Here is a 21,805-nt window from a genome sequence, read left to right on the forward strand (position 1 = left end):
CAAATGTGTATGAAACGGTATTAGTAATTTCTCCTGGCTTTTTTTACCGCAGACATCCTTGTTTGCATAAAAATGCCGCTTCGTTTCACTGATTTGGGAGCGAAAAATATTACTTTATTGGACCGTGTAATTGTATTATTTTTAATAAAAAAAAATTCGTTAAGAAAAATAACTGAAAAATATAAAATTCCCGCTGTATGTCCTTATTTTTGGTCAACGCCTCAACAAAGTTACTGGGGCGCACAGTTTAAATCTATTTTATACAGATGCCTATAGATAATTTTTTGTACCATCAACAAGCGGTAAAGTTTTACTTACCGCTCTCGTTAAGTAAATAACAAAGCAGAAGGAACGTTTACCTTTTTCCAAGATCCACCAATTTGCAAGAATCCCAACCTACTTTTAAAATAATGTTTCGTTTTTCAAATGTTGCAGGGAACTAAAGGAGAAAAAGGAGACAAAGGAGCCGATGGTACTCCCGGTCAACCGGGCCGTGACGGGCGAGATTCTGAAAGCCGATTTATCCCAGTACCTGGACCACCAGGCCCGGCGGGTCCTCCGGGTTTACCAGGGTTATCCATAACTGGGCCGAAAGGAGAACCTGGAGCGTCCGTATTCAGTGAACCATTGTTCAATATACGCCCCGGTAAGTATCACAACAAATTAAAAACTGAAACAGCATTTTGATCGAGAGATTGACAACAAAATTGGGCAAAAAATCGACGGGTCCTTTACGAAAACCTACGGTTGCCAAGATTAATAATTCAGAATTCAATTCCAGTTACAGCTTCAGTGAATTCCCGTTAAATTCACTTGAAAGTAAGCCGGTGGCTGAGTAAGCAAGCGTTTGTTATAAATATTAAAAGCCCGATTATACGCGAAATCATTCGAACAAAAAGGAAAGTGATATTTTGCGGTTTGATATTACAGGTTGAATTTCTGTGTTACTGTGCTTAATATTGAAAAACACTGACGTAACTTGGGTTTCCTTTAATCTCTCCTCTTGGAAACCATCTTGGAGAAGTTTAAGAATGCAAGTTCAATGTCGATTCAGTGGAGGTGGAACCAATCATGGACAATTCCTTGTCTTAAAGTAAGGAAACTGATCAAGATTGACTTTTTCTAGACGAACAATAAACCCTAAACGAGAACATTAAACCTGATTTTTATTATAATTAGCATAGTAATAGTAAGTCAGAATAATTTCATATGACGCTTTCATTAAAAAAATAACAAAAATAAAATTTTAAAAGTTCTAGGTGTATATGGCTGGTTAGATCGTTATGCAGGAATCATGGTTCACACAAACTAAAGTTGAGGCATTCAAAACTGACATTGCTGATAGAGTCTTCAACTATTTTACTCTTTTCCGTTCAAAAGCACTAAACGAAATTATCATAGATTTGCGGATTTTACTCAGTTGTGGTTCGTACACAGCAATGCAATTTAGTGGCATAAAATGTATTAACCAAAACTGAACTAAAAGTCGATACAAAGTCAATAATGCTGTGCGGAGAACTTAAGTAACTTAAATTCAAGCTGACGTTGTTTTGTGAAAAAAAAATCATTTTCAATTACCATCGTTTATCTCTTGTAAGGAAGTCTGATATTCGAGGCAGAATCTAAACGGGACAGTCAGTTTAGGACACTTTGTCGATCTTTGCTTGGATCAGCTAGGCGACAAATGTGTGAAAAATTGTTTCTTAGAAACAGGCACTACAAAAATGTATAAAATCCTCTATCTTGCTCAAAGCCTCAAAACTATAAAGAGGCAGCTAACTTTGTAAGTAAATGATCAATGTGTTTCAAATTAGCCAGCGTCAAATCATCTAAATCACCAGTTAAAAGTAAATGTATATATTTATTTAACAATTAATCAGGGTAGAGGATTAAATTAATTGTGCAATAACTCATTAAGGCTCAACTTAACGATTACAAACAATATATCAAATCTCAGCGACTTTGAACATTGACAAAGTAGGAAATTGAATAGAGACCCCTTTCAAAGGGAACTTTTGGAAGTTGAAGACTGATCTGGACCAAAACATATTTTCCTTTTCACACCGAGTGATAAAAGAACTCTACGCAACTCAGGATATGCATGCATTCGTCGTGTAGATGATAGTTATAGTAAAACCATTAAAATACGTTAAAATAGAAACAACTACATGCCCAAACTGTAGCATCAAAACAGTATCGTTACTTTTCCTTAGCAAAACCTAAAAACGTAAATAAAAAGCAGCATTTGGCTTTTCATCTGTTCTTCAGTGCAACAGGTAACATAATATGCATAAAGCGCAACATGATTGCAATGCATATGTATAACTGTTTGAAAAGTTTAACCATGTGAGCGTGTGTGGGTCTTAACTTTTTGTTAAAAAGTAACAATTTCGTGCCTATAAAAAAACTTCATTTTGTTTCAAACTTGCTAAAGGACCGCAAAGTGCCATGGAAGAACTTAGGGCTGTGCAGGAATTAGCGGACTTAAAGGATCTAAAAATGGATGCAGCAGGTAGTATACGAAAAGTTTAAACGTATCTCTGTTGTATTTCGTCGATGTACTACTTTTCTTTTTCTTTCTTATTTTATTGCTAACACCGGGGATTTACAATAGAAATTGCAGTTTTACAGTCGGTATTGATTTAAACACGGCATTAGATTTGCTGCTTGGCATCAAATAATATTAGGGCTGTGGAATGGAAATAGTGCTTGTCTTGGTTTCGGATCTAGATATTGAAGCTTTACTTATAGTACAGTAATGTAATTATTGCATAAAAAGGAAATAGAAAACTATATTTGTGTCGATATCAACATTGGGTTTGCTTTAAATATACCAGAGTGTCAACTACTTAAATGGAAAAATTGTATAAAAGTCGTGCTAATATTTTAACTCAAACCACTAAATATTAACTCTAATTTATATTTTTGCATTTTGCCATGAGAACTATTTAGAAATAACCTAATCAGTGAGAAAATTGTAATTTAAAAAAAATCTGAAAAATGTGCATGAATGCGTGAGCGGACATTTTTCTGAAATTTCCTGAATTTGCTTGATTTTAGTCTTCATCAATTATACACACAATATTCCTTTTTATCTGGCTTATCTCTGAAAGTAACTACACCTGAACGGTTTTATTCCCAGAATAAAGCACCTTATCGAATTCCAAATGCTTCGATTTAGCCGCAATTCTTCGCAGCGCATGGAGTTCCGTTTTTGTTGTATATGCAAGGAAACTTTCTGTGTTGAGATTTCTTGAAATGGAATAATTCTGGTGCGTTTATTTTGCATTTCATTGACTAAACCATGGCATGTGGAGTTTACTCATATTTCGAAACTGCATAACTCCGAAATATCTAAAGCCGGTCTTATTAGAAACTTTCAATTGTACGTTTTTGAAAAAGCAATTAGTAATAGTTTCATCCAAACAGATCCTTCAAACCTTTGTGCTCGTGGAAAAGAGCTAATGGGTGCAGTTTCAGAAGCATACAGCTCGCTTTCAACATGAAAGCCAGATTATAATTAGTGCTGATTTAACTGCAAATAAGCAATTCACTTTAACATACCTATACACTGTCGAGAAACCAGTGATTTTCAGCCTCACATTTTGAAAAAAAATGTACTACAAAGCTTCATTTTTTTATGGCAACTTTAATATGAAATGAAAAATTATGTATTATTAAATTATAAATTATAGTAAAATTATAAATTATGTTTGTTTGTATGTTGTTTATTTTCTTCCGCAAGAGTGAAGATTTAGAGAGAGCCAATAAAGCGTTTAATCATTATAATAATCGAAATGAAAATAAAACGACAAACAGTTGGTTTTCAACATGCCAATTAATTTTTAAAAGCTTTTCTCAGTGACTAAAAGTGGGGTTTCTCGCTGAAAATGTGGGTTGAATCTAGTCATAAAACCTTAAAAATATACGTTTAGAATAAAACCATATATAGAACAATAATAACGATTTTTTTTTAAATATCTGGCAAATGTTCAACGGCTGCTTTCTTAACATTCTTAAAAGTAACCATTTAAAACTTTATGGGCTTTTATGAGGTTTTATCAATTTAGATTTATTTTCCTGACTGCGTGTAATTGTTATTATATTTTTTCTTTCCTGGGTTTCAGTCAAAATGTGAAATAAAAATGTTCATGTCGTTTATTTCAATATTACGTTTCGGCGAGGCAACAGCGCCGTCATCAGATTTAAAATTCAAAACAAACTGCAAACACCAATTTACAATTAAAACATATTGTTCAAAAACTATAATTTACAAAGCATTAAAACATCCATTAGTTCTTAATTATTCTCTCTTCTTAAGAAAAAAAAAATCTTTGGGAGAGCAAAACATTTGAAAATACTTACCCCATAATTCATAATATGGAATTTTTTTAATAATTTTTTTATTTAAGTTCTCTTTAAGTTAAGTTCATGTTTATTTCAAGGATGAAATGAAAGACTGAGTGACACAGAATGAGAATTTTCCTGAGACATTTTTTTCCTAAACTTGATTGATTAAATTTTGTATTAATTTGTTTTATACATCTGATATATATAAACCAGTGAATCGAATTTGATAAAGATCGTATTCGTCACCATTTAGAAGTAAATTTATTTAAGCTTTTTGTGTGAGAATAGACCTGTCAATGCATATTTTATTCGAATTCTTCATTTATTGATGAGTTCGCTCTTAGTACAAAGATCAATCGATAATGCTAAAATATGTTCTCGAGGCAAATTTGATCTGATGTTCATCGAGAAGGATCGAAGGGAAAAAGGAAACGATGTTAGGCCTGCCTTTTCTGCGTAGCATCAAGATGAAAAATTCCAAACGCTTTTACCTTTTTTTTGATTTAATCGGGGATTTAGTGGAATAATGCTATACCGGGATCACTTAAAGAAAAATGAATGTACACTTCTAATGGATATTAAATAAATCTAGAATCAGATTGTAAATTAATTTTTATTACGACTTTTAGTGATCACTAAGTTACTAAGAATAAAAAATCTAGAAATTATGTGGAAATACTTTCAAATTACGTTTGAAGATTTATGAGGCCTTACTAGAATAAATTAGTGTCCCCCGAGAGTCGATTTTGTTCGAATTCAATTTAATTGCCTCAAAAGCAATACATTTCTCTAAACTATGGGCCTCAATAAATCGACTACTATTCAGGAAAGGAAAATTCTCATTCTGCCTAAGAGGATATTAAAAGCATGCTGTTCTGTAAGAAAGTTTCCAAAATTCCTTTTATTTAAGCGATGTGTTTCTCCAGAGTTTCGTATTTCCATCCTTCACTTTAAAAAACACTATTTTTTTTATTGCTATTGCAAATTAGGTATTAGATGCCTTCTTGAATTCGGGGTCAAGAAGGAATTCGGGCTCTTGAAAGCAGACTCGAGTATATTGATATAAAGAAGAACCAGAATAAGGAAATGCGGACAAGTGTTTTAGGTTAAAGAAAAGTAAAATCGCTGTAGTAAACACAGGCAGTGGCGTTCATCCCTTTTATAAATTTCACTTAATTTTGTGGGGGTTTTCTTTAACTTTCTTTGAACAAAAAAAATTGTTAGTACTAAAAGTATTTGTTCATGGCCACATCACTACCGACATCCATCAAAAGTAGGTATTTGCATCAGCAACTGAATCCGAAATAGATACATATATGGCTTTCAAGACAGTATCGAGTTTATTCGCTATAAATTGGTCCCGTGCCTTTCTCGAGTGTTATGGAAATTGATGTTCGCAGAATACCTTTTGGAAAATATTTTCCTATGCAAAATACTTTTCACCACGCATATTACACATGCTATATAAAATTGACGATCAATTCGCAATTTTTGTACCATATTTTTATTAGACTAGTCAAAATGCTAAACGGGTTTCCTCGTTTCAATTTTCTCCATTTCAGCTGACTAGTCACTGGAGGGAAACCCAACAGATTTATTTATGAAGCCAGATATGCAGAAAAAAATCCTAATATGTTTCACCATGCTTATGCGAATATATAACATTCCGAGGAGCACGCAAAGCCAACCTGTCGAGAACAGTAGGCAGTCGATATGTTATTTTTTCCGTTCCAATTTTCTATCGAAATAAGGTGCCTAAAAGGCTGATCCGCTGACTACAAACGTATATATCCATACACAGAGTGTCGCTTTATCAATACTGTTCAGATTTTCCGGCTAAAAATTGTAACGCACTGAAAAGAATGTTTCAAAGCGCCAGTATGAACTTATAGTATGAAAATATAGTGTTCAGTAAATGATTAACAAAGCAAATTATCAGCAATTGTGACTAAAGGATCATATAAATCTTAAATCATATACACTACTAGAGGGCGATTTGTGTTATCGGTAAAAAAATATGTAATTGCAGTGGTTCGGAGCCATCTCAAGAAACTAGTGCAAATTTTGCAAAGATTGTTACTTTATCCAGTAAAGTAGGCAGTTTTATTTTTTCAGTTGTTCTTTCAAATTTTCTTTGATGATATAAATTCAAGGCGAACTCAGTATCCACTAGCTAATCAATCATAATATTAAGATTACATGTAGTAAAGTCGCAATAGTTTAGCATTCTCTTCGAGGGTGCGTTCAATAGCTCGCTATCTAGCTCAAAAGTTTGTATTGAAATATTTTCAATAAAGACTCTATCAGCGTATGCACGTTATTTACGTGAGCTGTGACATCCGAAGCATTTATGAATAGACTTTTATGCCACACCGCCAGATTTCCTTCCCTGTTTCCAGAAGTAGAGCAGGGCTGTGTTTGGATCCCTCCATTTTTCATGAACTTAATAGAAACCTCTTTACTTCTTTGCTTTTACCCCCACATGCATTTCAAACGGGAAATATGCTTCCACTATACTGACACATCATTTCCTATTTAGATCGAGTGTTTTGGACAGTTTTCTTTTCGGAAATCTAGACCCAACAGATCATTTACTCTTCCATTAGCCACAAAATTCAAAAATAGGGATATTGAATTATTTATTTAACAGCAAACATTTGAAAAGTGGCTTCAATTTTCTCTTATTAGAAGAATTCGGTTAACTTTGTCTGGCACAAATGTTTTTTTTAGTTCGAATCAAATAATTGTCTACACTGGCGACAGCATATGGATCTTTAGAAAGATATATTTGCACTCATATGGACCGCAAAATATGTGTTGAAAGTCCAAATGTCCAAACACAGCAAATGTCGGTTAAATATTTTTAAAGCCACCAGATATTATTATCAGTTTTTCTGATTGTTCGAGTTTGATATCATTGTAGTAGTTTTTTTGCTATTGAAAATATATTATAATATAAAAATATTGATGATGGTCACGTCATGAATAAAGAAAGCCAAGATCAAACTAATTTTCTTGAAATATGTAGACGTTTAGAGTCACAAAATTGCACAAGTAGTGCACTTAACATTATTCCATATGCAAAGGATTTAAAATAGAATAGTTGGGTTTCTTATTAGAAAAAATAGACTTATTTTCTTGGGTTTCTATTCGTTTTAATTAATTCGTATTTCTCTGTATTCGTCTGGATGAGAAATGACATTATTTTGCCATTCATTCAAAGTTTTTACCTTTATCTAGAGCATCGAAAATCAACTATAATATGAAAATAAGAACCAAAATTGACTCACAAAATAAGTGAAAAAGACTATTTCTAGCAACATTAGAGAAAATGCAGGAAGATACCGAATCGAAATTGAAAAGAATTTTACAAAAATTGATCAGAAGTACGAATTTTACCCACTAAAAAGGGCGTATGCTTGTACGTACACAATCTAGGTCTGAGCTATTGTTTCTTCTATAGTTTGCAATTGCAATCAAGTAAAATGAAAGAAAATATTTTTAGCAAAGTCGTGTTAGATGATTTGAGAAAAGTATTTTTAAACCGTTGAGCGTCTAATCTAGACAAACCAGACAACAACAAAAGAGCCGAACCAGAAAACTTTAAGTTGGAAAATTCAAATGACTAAAATTTCGCGTATAATGCTAATATTTGACTGATTTAATTGTTTCGTATCATCATATTTGCTTAAAATGTTTTAACTATCTATCCCTATAAACTTTGGCTTTTGCTCAAAATCTTCCTTAAATGAAATTTTCGTTTGCCAATACTTTTATATTTTTTAAGCTTGAAAACGTTATTAGAACCTAATCAGACGAACCAATGTCGTCGAGTTATCGTGAACCATTTCGTATTTAAACACAAAAAATGTTTCTATTAATAACTAAACGAAGTTAATTAAAAATCTGTTTAAAATTAAAACCCCGATATTATTTTTTACCCAGTTTACTTATAAATTGGTCAATTATTTTCAATTACAATATAGTTTATATAGATAAGTTCTATATTGTTGAGGCGGATTCATTTTTTACAAACTTCTTTTTGGGTATTTCGCCTCAAAAGTGTTTGTCTTTAAAAAAGACAGAATTTCCTCACGTCTTTTATTACAGATTTTATAGTTTATATAGTCAAACCAATTCATTGCTAAATAATGATCTATTGGACAAGTTTTACCGTCACTAATGATTCAACTGAGTTAAATTAAATGAGTTATTTCAGGTCGATCGACGGCCAGTCCGCCAATAGCTCACGCAGTGACCCAAAAAAAAGAGACTTCCCAAGTTTCTGGAGCAATGGCCTTCAAATCCAGAAATTTGATGCTCGAAACCACAAAGGGAAGTCCCATAGGAACAATGGTCTACATCATCGAGGAGGAGTCCCTGTTGGTTCGGGTTAATGCCGGCTGGCAATATGTTGCTGTAAGTTTTAACATACGATCCTTCAACTAACTTTTACCTATTGTTCAATGGCATGAAAGGAAAGGTAAGAAGAGACCGTTAAATGTTTTCTACATAATGGTACAAACGACGCGTATTGTCCGCTCGGTTGGATTATGTAAGCAGGGAAAGTGAAACAATGTGGTCATCATGCCTATAATGTTTCCTCAAGAATTCATCTCAAACAAGCTATTTGAAACAATATAGTAGTTATTTTAAGTTCGACAAATTTAGACTTTTTCTAACTAATGTTATTACTCGGTGATAATCAAATACAGCTACCATACAACAAAAGAGTCTCGAAAAAATTCATTTACTTTAATGAGACTTGAACGTTTTTTAAACTGTTTATTTGAAGTATTATAAACCTTTGTTGTTACTAAATTTCCTTTAGCTGTTTTTATCTCTTGGTTTGGAAGATTTCTAAACCTTAATTTCTTCGGTTCAAGCTCGCGCGCCCATCCCGATTTCTTTAAGTACGAGGTAAATTTTATCTTGCCATATTTACTAACGGAATTTACAAACTGATCACTGACCAGACTGAACAATATGTATATGGAAGTAGTGAAAAATTATTCGATTCTAGCATGTCGGTAAGCTATCTTGTGTATGTTTAGCAGCGTTAATGGACACCGTACGCACAGGACCTCTAAGTATCCAGGATATTCATCAAAAAATTACACATGAATATCAAACTGAAAATCCACCAATACCAATAACGCAATTTCAAAAACCACATAATTTAATGTAAAATTGAAATACGTTTCTACATGTTTTTACATCTCAGTTACTCTCAAGCGTTAAAAATTGGCAATGTTTTGGTAATTTTAGACACTAACCAATCAAGAAGTTTTCAGCCACGAGGTTTATTAAAAACTTGTCAGTTGTAAATATATCAACGAAGTTTTTGATTTGGCAGTTATTAATATGGTGAACTGATTCCAAGAGCCACGAACAATCAAATTAAACACATATAAAAAATTGCCTTCATAAGCTTATGGTTTATTTAAACTAACTTTCACCCTATTCAATCCGTGGCACGACAATCTTCCTTTTAACCCGTTCTTAGGATAACATAAGACGTTCTGCTAGTCAGGTATTCGACATAGCTTTCAGGCATTTTTGCACCTTCAACTAGCAAAGTTAATGCCATTTTGCACCTGATGCAGCAAAACACACAGCTATTTGAAAGCTCCCTATTAATTAAGAGCCGTTTTAATGCTTTCCAAGTTTAATGCATGTACACAGTTCTATTCGAAAATCCGCCGAGACGTTCACCTAATTTAATCTTCAGCGCCTTAAATTTCCGTAAAATTTATGACAAAGGCATTCCCACTTGTCATTGAAAATTTAGAGGTGCACTGAAATATTTCAACTCGGGCAACTTTGCATAGCAAATTGTGTAAGACGAGTTTATCCGCTTTAGGGCAACAGTACGAAAATGTTGAATGTTGGGTTGCTTTTCTCAAAACGTTGATTTCATTATGGAACTTTACAGATAGAAGCTTTCAACTATATCTATATAGAGTGTAGTGAAAGGTCATGACTTAAGGAAAAGGTCAACATAAAGTTCAAGCTTTAAATTAAAAAGATTTAAAACGTCACTCCAATTGCACACTAACATTAATTTTTCAAGAAATTTTACACGATTTTGTCGTCACATGAAACACAATAATTAATTTAACAAAATATTAATAGTCAAAACGTGGTTTTTTGTGAGTTGCCACCAGCAGCCAAATTGTGTTAATGTTCGCCTTAACTTTATATTAATCAGGTACCCTGTACGTCAACAGCAATATGATTCTTGAAAACACCGAACATTTTAAATACATTTAAATTAAATCCCTGCCAATGCATATTCGAATATATGTTGAAAATGAAACAAAAATGGTGTCTATTTTTGCTTTATTTATAAGATAAGAAATGAAACAAAAAGACAAAAATAAAATGAAATCTTTTACTGGTGAAACTCTAAATTCATCACACTAATCAGATAAGATCAATTCAATATTCCAAATGTATTTCTTATTGTTCAAACCATAAACTTTTATCCTGGATGATTTTTTCATCAAGCTTTAATAAAAGCGTTTTCTTTTTCAGTTAGGAGCTTTGTTGCAAACGGACTCCACACCTCTACCAACAACTACAGCACCACCGCAGGTACATCCGCCATTTGAATCGAGCAATCTCGTCAACAACAACATGTTGCCGAAATATCCCGGTATGTCCACAATTCTGGAAAGGCCGCAGACTTCCAATAAAAGCAAATCACCGTTTGCAGAGATTCATTTGGCCTCTGAAAATGCCCACCTGCCACACCGAGGACACGCCACTCCACTTCCCGAGTTCAACTCACGCGTAAAACCTCATGCGTCTCAAAGTCCTGAAGAGGCCAAAACGACACAATTTGCTGCGGTAAGTTAAGACTATTCATCTCTTTTTACCAAAAGTTCATTATGTATGATTCAGTTTCATTTGAACATCATATTTCAACATTGTCAATGTCCATGTATTGTCCTCATGATGAGTGGATGATTGTCAGTTTATTTTACTCTTTTTGTACATGGTCGTTCCTTTGCTCTTGGACTTTGTTCATGACGATACAACTTGCCACATTTCCATAATTTATTGTGAAGTGATTTCTTTCAAATCTCTTCTCTTCCGAACGTTTCACTTATCCTTTTTGTCGATTGCTTGGCTGCCTCGGTCGTCAGATATGAATATTCCTGTTTTTTTTTAATTTCCGGAGCCATGTGAATAAAATATTTTAGAAACAACGAACAAATCTTCGTGAAAGAGAACTTTCTGAATGCGTCGAAGAAGCACTCACATCAATTGGTGAAACTGGTCATAGTTGCAAAACAGTCCCATCGTCGGTATAAATACAACTGCGTTATAAAAAAGCTAACGGCAGCCTATTTTACCACTTTTGGTAGGACTGATTTCTGGACTGCTTAAAAGAAATCCAATCTGCTCGTTTTTATCGCAACAATCGCATTATTTGGTCAAAAACTCTCAAAAGCAAAAATACAACATTTGACTTGATTTAAAACATGTTTAGCGACGCCCAATGATTGCTTGCAGGATCAAGCAATCAAGAACAATAAAAAATGTCTGGCTCTTCTCAATAAAACATTACGCTTTTCATTCACTACATTTTTCTTGAGGTGGCATTTAATGTAGAAAACATAAACCTGATGTACACCATGACCCAAATGATAAGATTAAAAATGTAATTTTTCTTCTCTAGCTGTTAGCCACTTAAAACTGCAATTCCAGGTTCATGCAGTTCCATTTTTAATGGCTGACGCTAGTAATATTTACATTTTTATAGACCGTTATTCTTATTAAAGTACTGATTCTGCAACCTTAGCCCAATTCCAGCATCGACTCGCTGTTATGTGTCCCTTGTGAACGGTTGCGCTGATAACTTCTTGAACTCCAAAGTTTGCATTTTGCTAAAACGAGCTTCGCAACAGTTTCCTAGGTGCTTGACCGGGATTTATTTTCGAGGATGTTGTCGCTTTTTTCTCCTCTGATTTTATTACTTTTTAGATTTATTGCTGGGAGTTCCTTGAACAAAATCGATATGTTATTGGGCACGGAGATGACTCCGAACGGGTCGGAGTCTTTGTGCAACTTTTTAATTTTATTTTTCTACTTCAGCATTTCTACTTTGTTCGTGCGTTACTGAATTTCAATTGCAGAAGCTCATCACAGAGACACATAATTATTTATTTATTCTGTTGTTATAGTTCTTTAATAAGCTTTTAGCAGTACGTGCTGAAACTACAATTAAATTTCCGATTTGCCCTGTGACTGCTCAGAATGAAACCTCCATAAATAGCTTCACGATCAGTTGTCTAGATCGCTATAACCAAACCATTTTTACAAAAAGCTTTAATAGTTATGGCTCTTGTTCCTCCAGCAGCCATAAAGAGATTTACAGCAAACCCCATCGGTTAAAGGAACTTCTTTAAGAGTTCATAGTTCCTTGATGCTTGGCAAATATTTGTGCTTCCAGTATTTTCTCTTCCAGAGTCTGCTTTAAAAGCGTCTAAAGTTTCTTGAAGTTTAAAAATTAATTGCTTTTAAGATATAGTGTTTGTTCTGCGAATGATCACGCTGACCGAGGTGAATCGTTTGGTTTATAATCTATTTGGCTTTAGTTATCTAAGTTTAAGATATCGAAAGTGTATGGTAAGTTTAATTAAGCAAGTGTTTTGGTGCTATCAAACACGAGGTGAAAAATATGTATGTGAAACAATAGACGAAGGATACATAGTTATTGATCGTTCTGAAAATATTTTGGAACAACCTTCTTATCATTATGAACTGTATTACCATACTAGAAACAAGGAATAACTCCCATCACATCAGAGAACATGTAAAAAATTCCGTTCCGGAAAATTACATTAATGGAAATCACCCCAAGTCAAACTAGAACGGTTTTTGATAAGACGGATTGATATCTGCTTCAGAATGGAAAATCTCAAATAGAAACACGCAATACACGGTCAAGATCAGGATGAGAAAATCGGAAGAACCTGAAACCAAAAACCGAAGTCGAATAAAAATTAAAAACACCAATAAGGAATGAGGAATATAGCAGCCCAAATCCAAAGACCAAGAACAGAAAATTATGAAATGTCAATGAAGTAAGATGGAGCTGGTGGAGGAGAAGAGCAAATTCAAATGATTTGCAAAGTAGAGGGTATAAAGATTACAATCAAACCCAAAAATTAAAATATAAGAACAGTTTCAATACATCGAGAAGCACTAGCAAAAAAATTATAATGCTTCAAGTGAAAAGTGAAAAGGTTGATCGATTACTTCAAAAAAGAATATTTAAAACAGACAGACACCATTGCACAACTAAATGAAGGTAAATCACACAAGCCATATAAAATGTATGAAAACTGTTCAGTTATTTGGTGACAGAACAATCGCGCTCACTACACAATTGTTCCATTTACGATACCGAAGAAGTTAGATCATAATTGCTAAAATCTGAATTTCTAATGTACCTTAAAAGCATTTCGCGAAATAATCCACGAGAATATACAACGTATGTCAGAGCCAAAAGTTCCCAAACCAATTCGGTTGATCTAAATATCTGCAGTATAGCGTAGGTTACTATCAAAATTTTACCATATAGGTAAAGCCAAAATAAGTCAACAAAAATGCATTTCATACAACTAATTCAATCCTAACGCAGATAAATGTTTGTGTGTGTGTTGACTGAAACTTTAGACATTACATAAATCTGCGAATTGCAGAGCGTAACACCTTATTTTATTCTACAGAATATGTTATGTTTTCACGGAAAGCTCAGCATTTTTTTATACAAAATTTGGGGGAATTTTGCTATCTTATTTGATTCTCCCACTAAAGGTTAGGTAAGCAAAAAAGCTTTTTCTCCAGCAAATACAGAATAATAAATAATGTAGATTTTATGTAAGCATTGGTTGAAACTTAAACGTATAAATATTAAAGAGCAAGAAAAAACTTTGATTTCACATCGAAAGCCAAGTGAATTTGATTAGGCAACTGGCGAGTAAGAAGATGTTAAGGGTAAAACTAATTTTTTTATATAATCGAAGATACATATGTAAACTGTTATTACCTACACATAAAAAACTAACACAAATATTTAATGAGAATCGAGTGAAGCCTGTGGATTGATTTAATTACCGACAGCCACATATTGTATATTTCCGAGAGCTCTAGTGAATTAACGAATGTGAAATTCTAGATACGTAAGGGAATCTAGACTTAAAAAAACTCCGTATGGGCTCTTTAATCGAGTTTTACAATTAAAAACCTAAAATTGAATTGCAAAAACTTAATTTAAAAATGCACTTGCGTTACTGAAAAGTTGCCGGCCATGCAAATGAGCAAAACCACATCGCCTGTGACAACGTAGCTACTCTAAATACCTTATACATTTTTTGGAGAAAGCGGCATTGCAAATTTTATTAATAAAATCTCGAATTACTTCTACTAGAAAAACATATTAATATAATGAAAAAATCTTTTAGTTTCAATATGCTTTTCGTGCTTTAATCACTAAATAGTTTTGGCGAGAACCAAAAGGGTATTCGGAGCTTCTAAGAAAAATTATGACAGGTGTATCTAGGAGGAATTTTAGATAGTATTGAATTATTTACAAATTTTCTAATTTAAATTGTACTATAGAATACATAACAAACAATTTTATTCAGTGGCTAAGGAAGGTTTTCATTTTTTTCAATTCAAGTTCTTATTAAGCAATTGTGCCAAATAACTAATGTGGAAAGTGTTTTCGGCTTGTATGATATGAATGTGTTCATTTAAGAGGACGAAAATAGAACGTTTCCTATGGCTTAATACGGATGCTCAAAATCAAAAACAAAGCGATAGTGTTCACTATTCAGTATATAATTATTTGCAATATTTCAATTTATGGAATAAAAAATGTAACATCAGATTAATAACATATAATACTAATAACAAAATAATACACAGTACCACAAACGGTAGTGAAACTCAAGGAAAATGTGAGTCAAAGAATAAACTGAAACATTTTTTACTCACACATTACGTTTGGTCACAGTGTTACATTAACAACTCGAAATTTGCAAGTAATCCATTTCTATTATCATTCTTATTGTTATGCCTGATATACCCACTAATACATATATTTTTGACAAAACATACGCAATTGAACATAATATTTTAAAAATATGTAAAATTCCTTTGGTTTATATTATTTAAGCAAACAATTATTTTTTAAGTAGTGGTAAGCACTTGTCAGCTTTATAAGCCCGAGTTTCAGATGCAATAAATCAGAACGTTTTTACATATAATTAGGAATGCTTTTGACCAGCTCTTCTTTAAAAATATGTTAAGCATCTAGTGTTCATAGATTCGAAAAAACCATATAATACACATGAAACATAAAATAAATGACCCATATAACTTGCTAAATTGTGTCAGACCCTATTTTTCTCAACGTTCCACCATTATAATATAGAGACGTGACAGGAAAGGCAACCAGAGTCCATCCATGTACACACACTATTGTGAAAAATCACTATTTTACTGACGCCGAATTATAACAGACCCTCAACAACACTATTAGAGAAAGGTCCCAACTCAATGGTTTTTATACAAGTTACTTGTACTGAACCTGACTAAAGTGAAAACTTAATTAATATTAAATGCGACAATTTTAGTAGGCGGTTAAGCAAAGAAATCTGAATGATGACAGAGCCGAGATTCTAGTTATTTCAAGAAAGCAAACTAAAGCCCTGTTCTGCAAAAGAAATGTACGAAACTTCTTAAAATAGTAATTTTAGAAAGATTTATTTGAAAAAAAATTCAATTTCAGCAACGCAGTCGGTTAAATCTTAACCTTGCCTGTATAAAAGGTAATTAATTCTACCCTTTTATCTCTCACCCGTTCAAATCTTAGATCTTTTTAGTACTAATTGTTCGCCAAGTTTCAGGGTTGTTTCTAGACTTGAGAAATAAGAATACATTTTCAGGTAATCCGTCTGAGATTGTATCTACTTGGATGAAATTAGAAGTTTACGCCAAGCTATAATTAAAGCGGAGTTATTAAAACGTTCAGTGCATAGATAACTACATAGCAATGATTTAATTCCTTCAGATGGATTATCTGCAGAAAAATTAACAATATCCGAGAAGCTGATATTGAATAATGTCGCCAACATCTCAACTATATAACTAACTGGCAAAGTTTTAATCTTGTTCGTGGTTAGATTTTGGAATGTTTTGATTTCGTTACAGCGTGATTGGAATTTGAGATTGTTATGTTCTGCGAACTCCAATTACCTTTTCGCAAAATTGTTTAATCGATTCCGATCTAAATTTAGTGTTTTAGAAGATAACTCAGTGATTTGCTTTTAATTTTGCTTTACTGCCTTTTGTACTTTTCTTCTATCAATTTTCCCCTATTTGCAATAATTATATTGCATTTTTACTATGATGGCATTGGAAAAAATATTACTGGAGAAAAGTAATTGAAAGGCAAAAGCAAAACAAAAGTTTATAGCAGAAAAAATAAAATTACCCCCGTTATGAGCGTACAATTTGAAATTGTACAAAACAAAACAAGAAATTCTGACAATAATAGCAGTCGAAATTTTTCTAGCATATTTTACATCCTTTCGATACTCTGGCTATTAATCAACTCAACGCCAGACACAAACTTCCCTTAACTGAATGAATCTTCTTGTTGTTCGTTCACATTCCCAAATAGGGCAAACTGTAAAAGTATATTTCCGAAAGAAAAATTTGTCATCGGTAATATATTCCTTTCGCTATTACGAAAACTTTTCATCAAAGTCTAAATTAGATTTCAACCAATTTGAAACTTTTCAAAGCCCGCAATATCTCAAACAACATTCCGCTGGCGAATAATACATTTCCTAACCGTTTTTAAAATGCAATAATGAAATTCCTTTATCTTTCGTCAAATTTAATAAGTTTCGAAAGTTGCAACCCATAATTTATGTACCATCGGGATGAATACTTACGAGGTGGATTACATAGATTTATCATCTGACATAACTAATTTGAAATTTCAGGATCTCCGTACTCGATTTATGACAGAGTTTTAAAAAAGTTTTTCAATTGATATCAGGAAGTGTGCTATTCGTGAGAACGTGTGTGCGAAAGGTATTGCTGGTTGACCAGGTGTAACATGATTTCATAATTATCTACATGTAGGACTTAACTTGAATGAATTTTGCATCTGCACCATTTTTTTTAAAGTGGGAAATCGAATTAATTCGTTTATAGATTCCTAGATATCATAACATAATTTGGAGCCGTTCGCTACACAAAATGAATACCTATTACATACGCATCAGTTTAGCCGAAATCGATTACTCGCGGCTTTGTAGCTTTATATCTAACCTAATCGTAAATCGTTCGTTCCTTCCCTTTTACTAATAAATGCGATTCATGAAAAGAACGACAATTCAAGTCAAATTATGCCAATTCCGGCGATTCCCATAATCCGCCAATAAAACTTCGTCTGCTCGATTTTAGAATATGCATACAAGATATGGATCAATTGAAAATATATCCAGACACTGCCGAAGAAAATCCAGAAAGACTTCATTTAGTATTAAAGTAAGCAGCAAATAAACTCTTTGTAAGTCTGAAGCAGACGTTTTTCCTTTAGAAGAAGCCCTATGATATCCAGAAAAAAGTTAGAATAGGAAAATATGGGCAATTTCCTGAAAAAGGGGGTCCTTTGCAAGCGTTCCAAAATGCGTATGATAATAACTTACAATAGTGCGAGTTGGCATACAAGCATATTTTCAGCTCGATTTTCAATTACATTTATGAAACCGACGCCAGTTTTTATTGGAAAACCAAAATTAAATCAAAGCTTGCTGATTAGCTGAGCACGATACCTCCCCTTAAAACACTCTTCAGACGCTTCTTAAATAAAACGGGTAAAATCCCGATAACCAATCAATTAGAGAGTAAGCAGTGCGGAACTGAGTTAATTCGTTTTATCAATAGCTTCGAATATTTCATAAAATCAGCTAATTGGATTCAAATTTCAAATAAAAATTTCAGTGGGAACCACAGGTAAAAATCCTTTTTAAAACGCCCGCGATGTAAAACAAAAATTTACATTAAATTCATCTAAAAACTGTACACTTACTTGAGATTGAAAATTGCTTTTCAGAATAAATTAGAACTATGTAATAAGTTTGCTTTCTTTCTGTGATGCAATTTAAAAGTCTGATTTTTAACGGAATTTTTAATATAAAATTCGCGCAACCCTATTGAATAAGTCATTTTTTTAAATCATCGCTGTGCTCTTGCTAATATCCTGCTATGTATCACTTTTTTTAAATTTTAGCCTTTCACAACGTTGAGGGTGAATAAATTCCGATAGCATTCAATACGTTTGCTTAATACTTAAAAAATACGTATTGTATTATAAAGTACAACTTACAACAGCCTTTCTCTAATCATACTGCTACTCTGAACGATGCCTAAAATGCAATCTAGATCAAATGTAGTATATAAAAGATATTAATTACCAGTATGACTCTAAAATGAACATTTTTCATCGTTATCGAATATTTTTCCATCCGAGTGGCCAAGTCGCATTATTCGACTCCAAAATCAGCCTCAACCGCGACATAATGATTATTTTCATTCTACACAGTCTTTTATATGCAGTTGGTTCGCAAATGATCCTACAAACGAAATGTGATTTTGTTCCTGAAAATCTTCTCGCCAAGTTAATAATGATGTTATTTTAACGTTGGGTTCTGTCAATAAATCCTTTGAAAATATGTATGCATATTATGTTTCATTATATCGCATTTTCATGGTAATAATCCCTGTTTTTTTATTTCAGCTACGAATAGCCGCTCTCAATAGTCCATTGTCTGGAAGTGTAGGTGGAATTCGAGGCGGAGATTATGAATGTTATAGGGAAGCCCAGCGAGCAGGAATAAAAGGCACATTCAGGTACCAAATTAAAAATATTAACATCGCATTGCGTGTAAACAAGATCTGCAGTAATATGCCACGGTTCTAGGCATATAAAATTAGAATAAATAACAGAAGATAATTATAGTCATACCAAACACGCAAAACCGAGTAAATTCTAAATAAAAATTCACAAGTGTGGTAGCAAAATTCAAAAATTTATGTTCCCAGTTATCAGGGACAAAAATATTCAATATTTTAATTTATTCAGCTTCAAATAAGGCGGTGTAATGAAAAAATGTCTCCGAAAAAAATTGGTTCACCTCATTCGTTTATCCTTCAACCGAGGATATTTCTGTTCCTAAAAGGCACAATTTGGAACATTATTCCACGAGCGAAGAATAGAATAACTGGCAAGATCGCAGATGTAAGCAGTTTAAAATTTACTCCAACAGGCTGAAATATTTGCGAATTGCACAAGACGTTTTTTACCCAATAATTAACTTAAAATGTTTTTAGTTGAGTTTTTAGCTGTGTAGCACTGTTTGGAGGTTATAACACAACCAGAGTATTTTCAAACAAAATTGCAGTTTTTTTGCATTTTCGGAGGTAATTAAGAGGTAAAGTGCTTAAAAATTACCGATGATTTTGCATGAAAGCTTGTTCTCTAAAAACTGCATGAGTTTATTTTCATATTGTTGCGAAAAACCCGACTCCGAAGGAGGAGGGCTTTTTCGTTCCAATGTGAAAATAAACGAATGARGTTTTTACAAGACAACAAGCTCAAATGCAAAATTTTTCCATTYGRARAMATTGATTTAGGGCGGTTTTATCAACGTCATTTTGAAACTTATTTTTTTTACMGTTTTTCYTTATAGTTGAAATRCTAGATATAAAWTACGGTAATTTTTTTCGAAATTTCATTRAAGTAAGTCCTTTTCAACAATAAATGCGACTCAAATTAAGTAGAACCTATTCCCTAATAGGAAAAATGAATAAWTATTCGAGTGGCTGCAACTGTCATTTTTTACATAAAATTTAAAATATATCAACAACAGTTAGACTTAGGTATAGGATACTATACATCCGATATATTTATAATTTGAAGTCGAATTGAAAAATGTAATAATATATAGGGTGTTCCATTTAAAATAAGCAAGTTGATACCTACATGGCCATCTTGGTAATATTTTCGATTGCCTGCCCCCGATGACTTCGGCACACTATCCAATTTTCAAATATCTCCTAATTATAATTTGTCAGATCCGATCGTAACGGTCCCCGGTGGGACACCCTGTATAAAAAAGCACTCAAACACCGTCATAGAATCAATATCCAATAAATAAATCCACGATTACACAGTTTACTAAGCATACAATTAAAGTTCTCACTTTTGCATATTTTTAATAATGTAGATTTGGCTTTCTCAGTCGCGTTTAATGAAAAAAATAACAGAAATGTTGCCTTGTCTCTTGAAATTTTATAAGACGTCTTCAAAGGTTATCGAGAATCTATTCTAATAAATTTTACTGCTTTTTGAATTTCTGTAATTGTCGAATAAAACAGATGATAAAACTTGATAATTGAACTGCTGATATGCTACCTAGGCGATTTACGTGCGAATACATATTTTCAGTTTTATTTTAATCAATGTTTCTGAATCATTCGAGTGCTAAGCAAGTAAAAGATAAGATACTTATTATCCATATGGAAGAACTTTTATATTTAACTTAACTGCATATTGAAATGCATATGAAGGTGCAGGATTTATGACAGTACTAAAGGGACTGATTAATACAATTAAATGTTCTATGCAAATATTAGTGTGTCTACTTAAGTTCGCACCATATTCAAAATACCTAAACTCCCCACTCGAATTTATTCAACATGCGAAAAATACGCATTCCGACGAAGCTCTCGCATTTGGGGGTTTCCCATTCTTCGGGTCCCCCGTTTGCCATCGGATGAACGAAAATTCCGCGAATTCTTCGGGATATTCTTTACTAACCGAAAGTGTGGCCATCTTGAAAATATGTTGTATCGCATGCTTTGTGCTGACTTCGACACACCATCCAATTTTCAAATTTCTCTTAATTTACCGTTGAAACACCCTAATTGTATGATGTATTTATTACAAAGAATATGAGCATACGGACGTACGTAACTTTTAATTACAACATGAGTCTTCGGTAGTATAGTGGTAAGTATCCCCGCCTGTCACGCGGGAGACCCGGGTTCGATTCCCGGCCGGAGAGGAACTTTTTGTAAATTTTTAAAAATTTTTTGTAAAATGTTATCAGTTACCCGCTAAAAACTAATCCGGTTTGATGTTTTTTGAAAAATCAATAATAAGTCCCCGAAAATTTTCTGTGTGGCATCGAATATTAACAACAAAGTGCTCGAAATGTATTCCACTTTTTTTAACGAGCATTTATAAGTAAAAAAATATAATCTACAATTCCAAAATTAAAATCAAATCCTGGGTTCTTCAGTCATTTATTGTTCATTTATCAATTTAAAAAAACGTTTCGGTGTTTTCCACCATCAT

General features: G+C 33.1%; 1 protein-coding gene, 1 long non-coding RNA gene and 1 other non-coding gene across 9 annotated transcripts in view; 2 read left to right on the forward strand and 1 right to left on the reverse strand.

The window, feature by feature from the left end:
• The window catches only part of LOC109534506 (collagen alpha-1(XVIII) chain), a 180,217-nt gene that overhangs the window by 141,837 nt on the left and 16,575 nt on the right, over positions 1-21,805 (forward strand). For 6 of the 7 annotated variants that reach the window (XM_048669103.1, XM_048669104.1, XM_048669106.1 and 3 more), the window contains 6 exons: positions 436-646; positions 2,435-2,512; positions 8,570-8,769; positions 10,888-11,008; positions 11,069-11,202; positions 19,184-19,296. In XM_048669103.1, the coding sequence (XP_048525060.1) occupies positions 436-646; positions 2,435-2,512; positions 8,570-8,769; positions 10,888-11,008; positions 11,069-11,202; positions 19,184-19,296 (857 nt within the window). The remainder of the gene's footprint in view (positions 1-435; positions 647-2,434; positions 2,513-8,569; positions 8,770-10,887; positions 11,009-11,068; positions 11,203-19,183; positions 19,297-21,805) is intronic. The other variant, XM_048669107.1, reaches the window with a different exon arrangement.
• The window catches only part of LOC125505389, a 111,286-nt gene that overhangs the window by 45,173 nt on the left and 44,308 nt on the right, over positions 1-21,805 (reverse strand). The window lies entirely within an intron of this gene.
• Positions 21,441-21,512, forward strand: Trnad-guc. The gene has a single exon. It is a non-coding gene; the product is annotated as a tRNA-Asp (tRNA).

Source organism: Dendroctonus ponderosae, unplaced genomic scaffold (assembly GCF_020466585.1).
Source record: "Dendroctonus ponderosae isolate FM_Combo_2020 unplaced genomic scaffold, Dpon_F_20191213v2 Dpon_F_20191213_8, whole genome shotgun sequence".
NCBI lineage: Eukaryota > Metazoa > Arthropoda > Insecta > Coleoptera > Curculionidae > Dendroctonus > Dendroctonus ponderosae.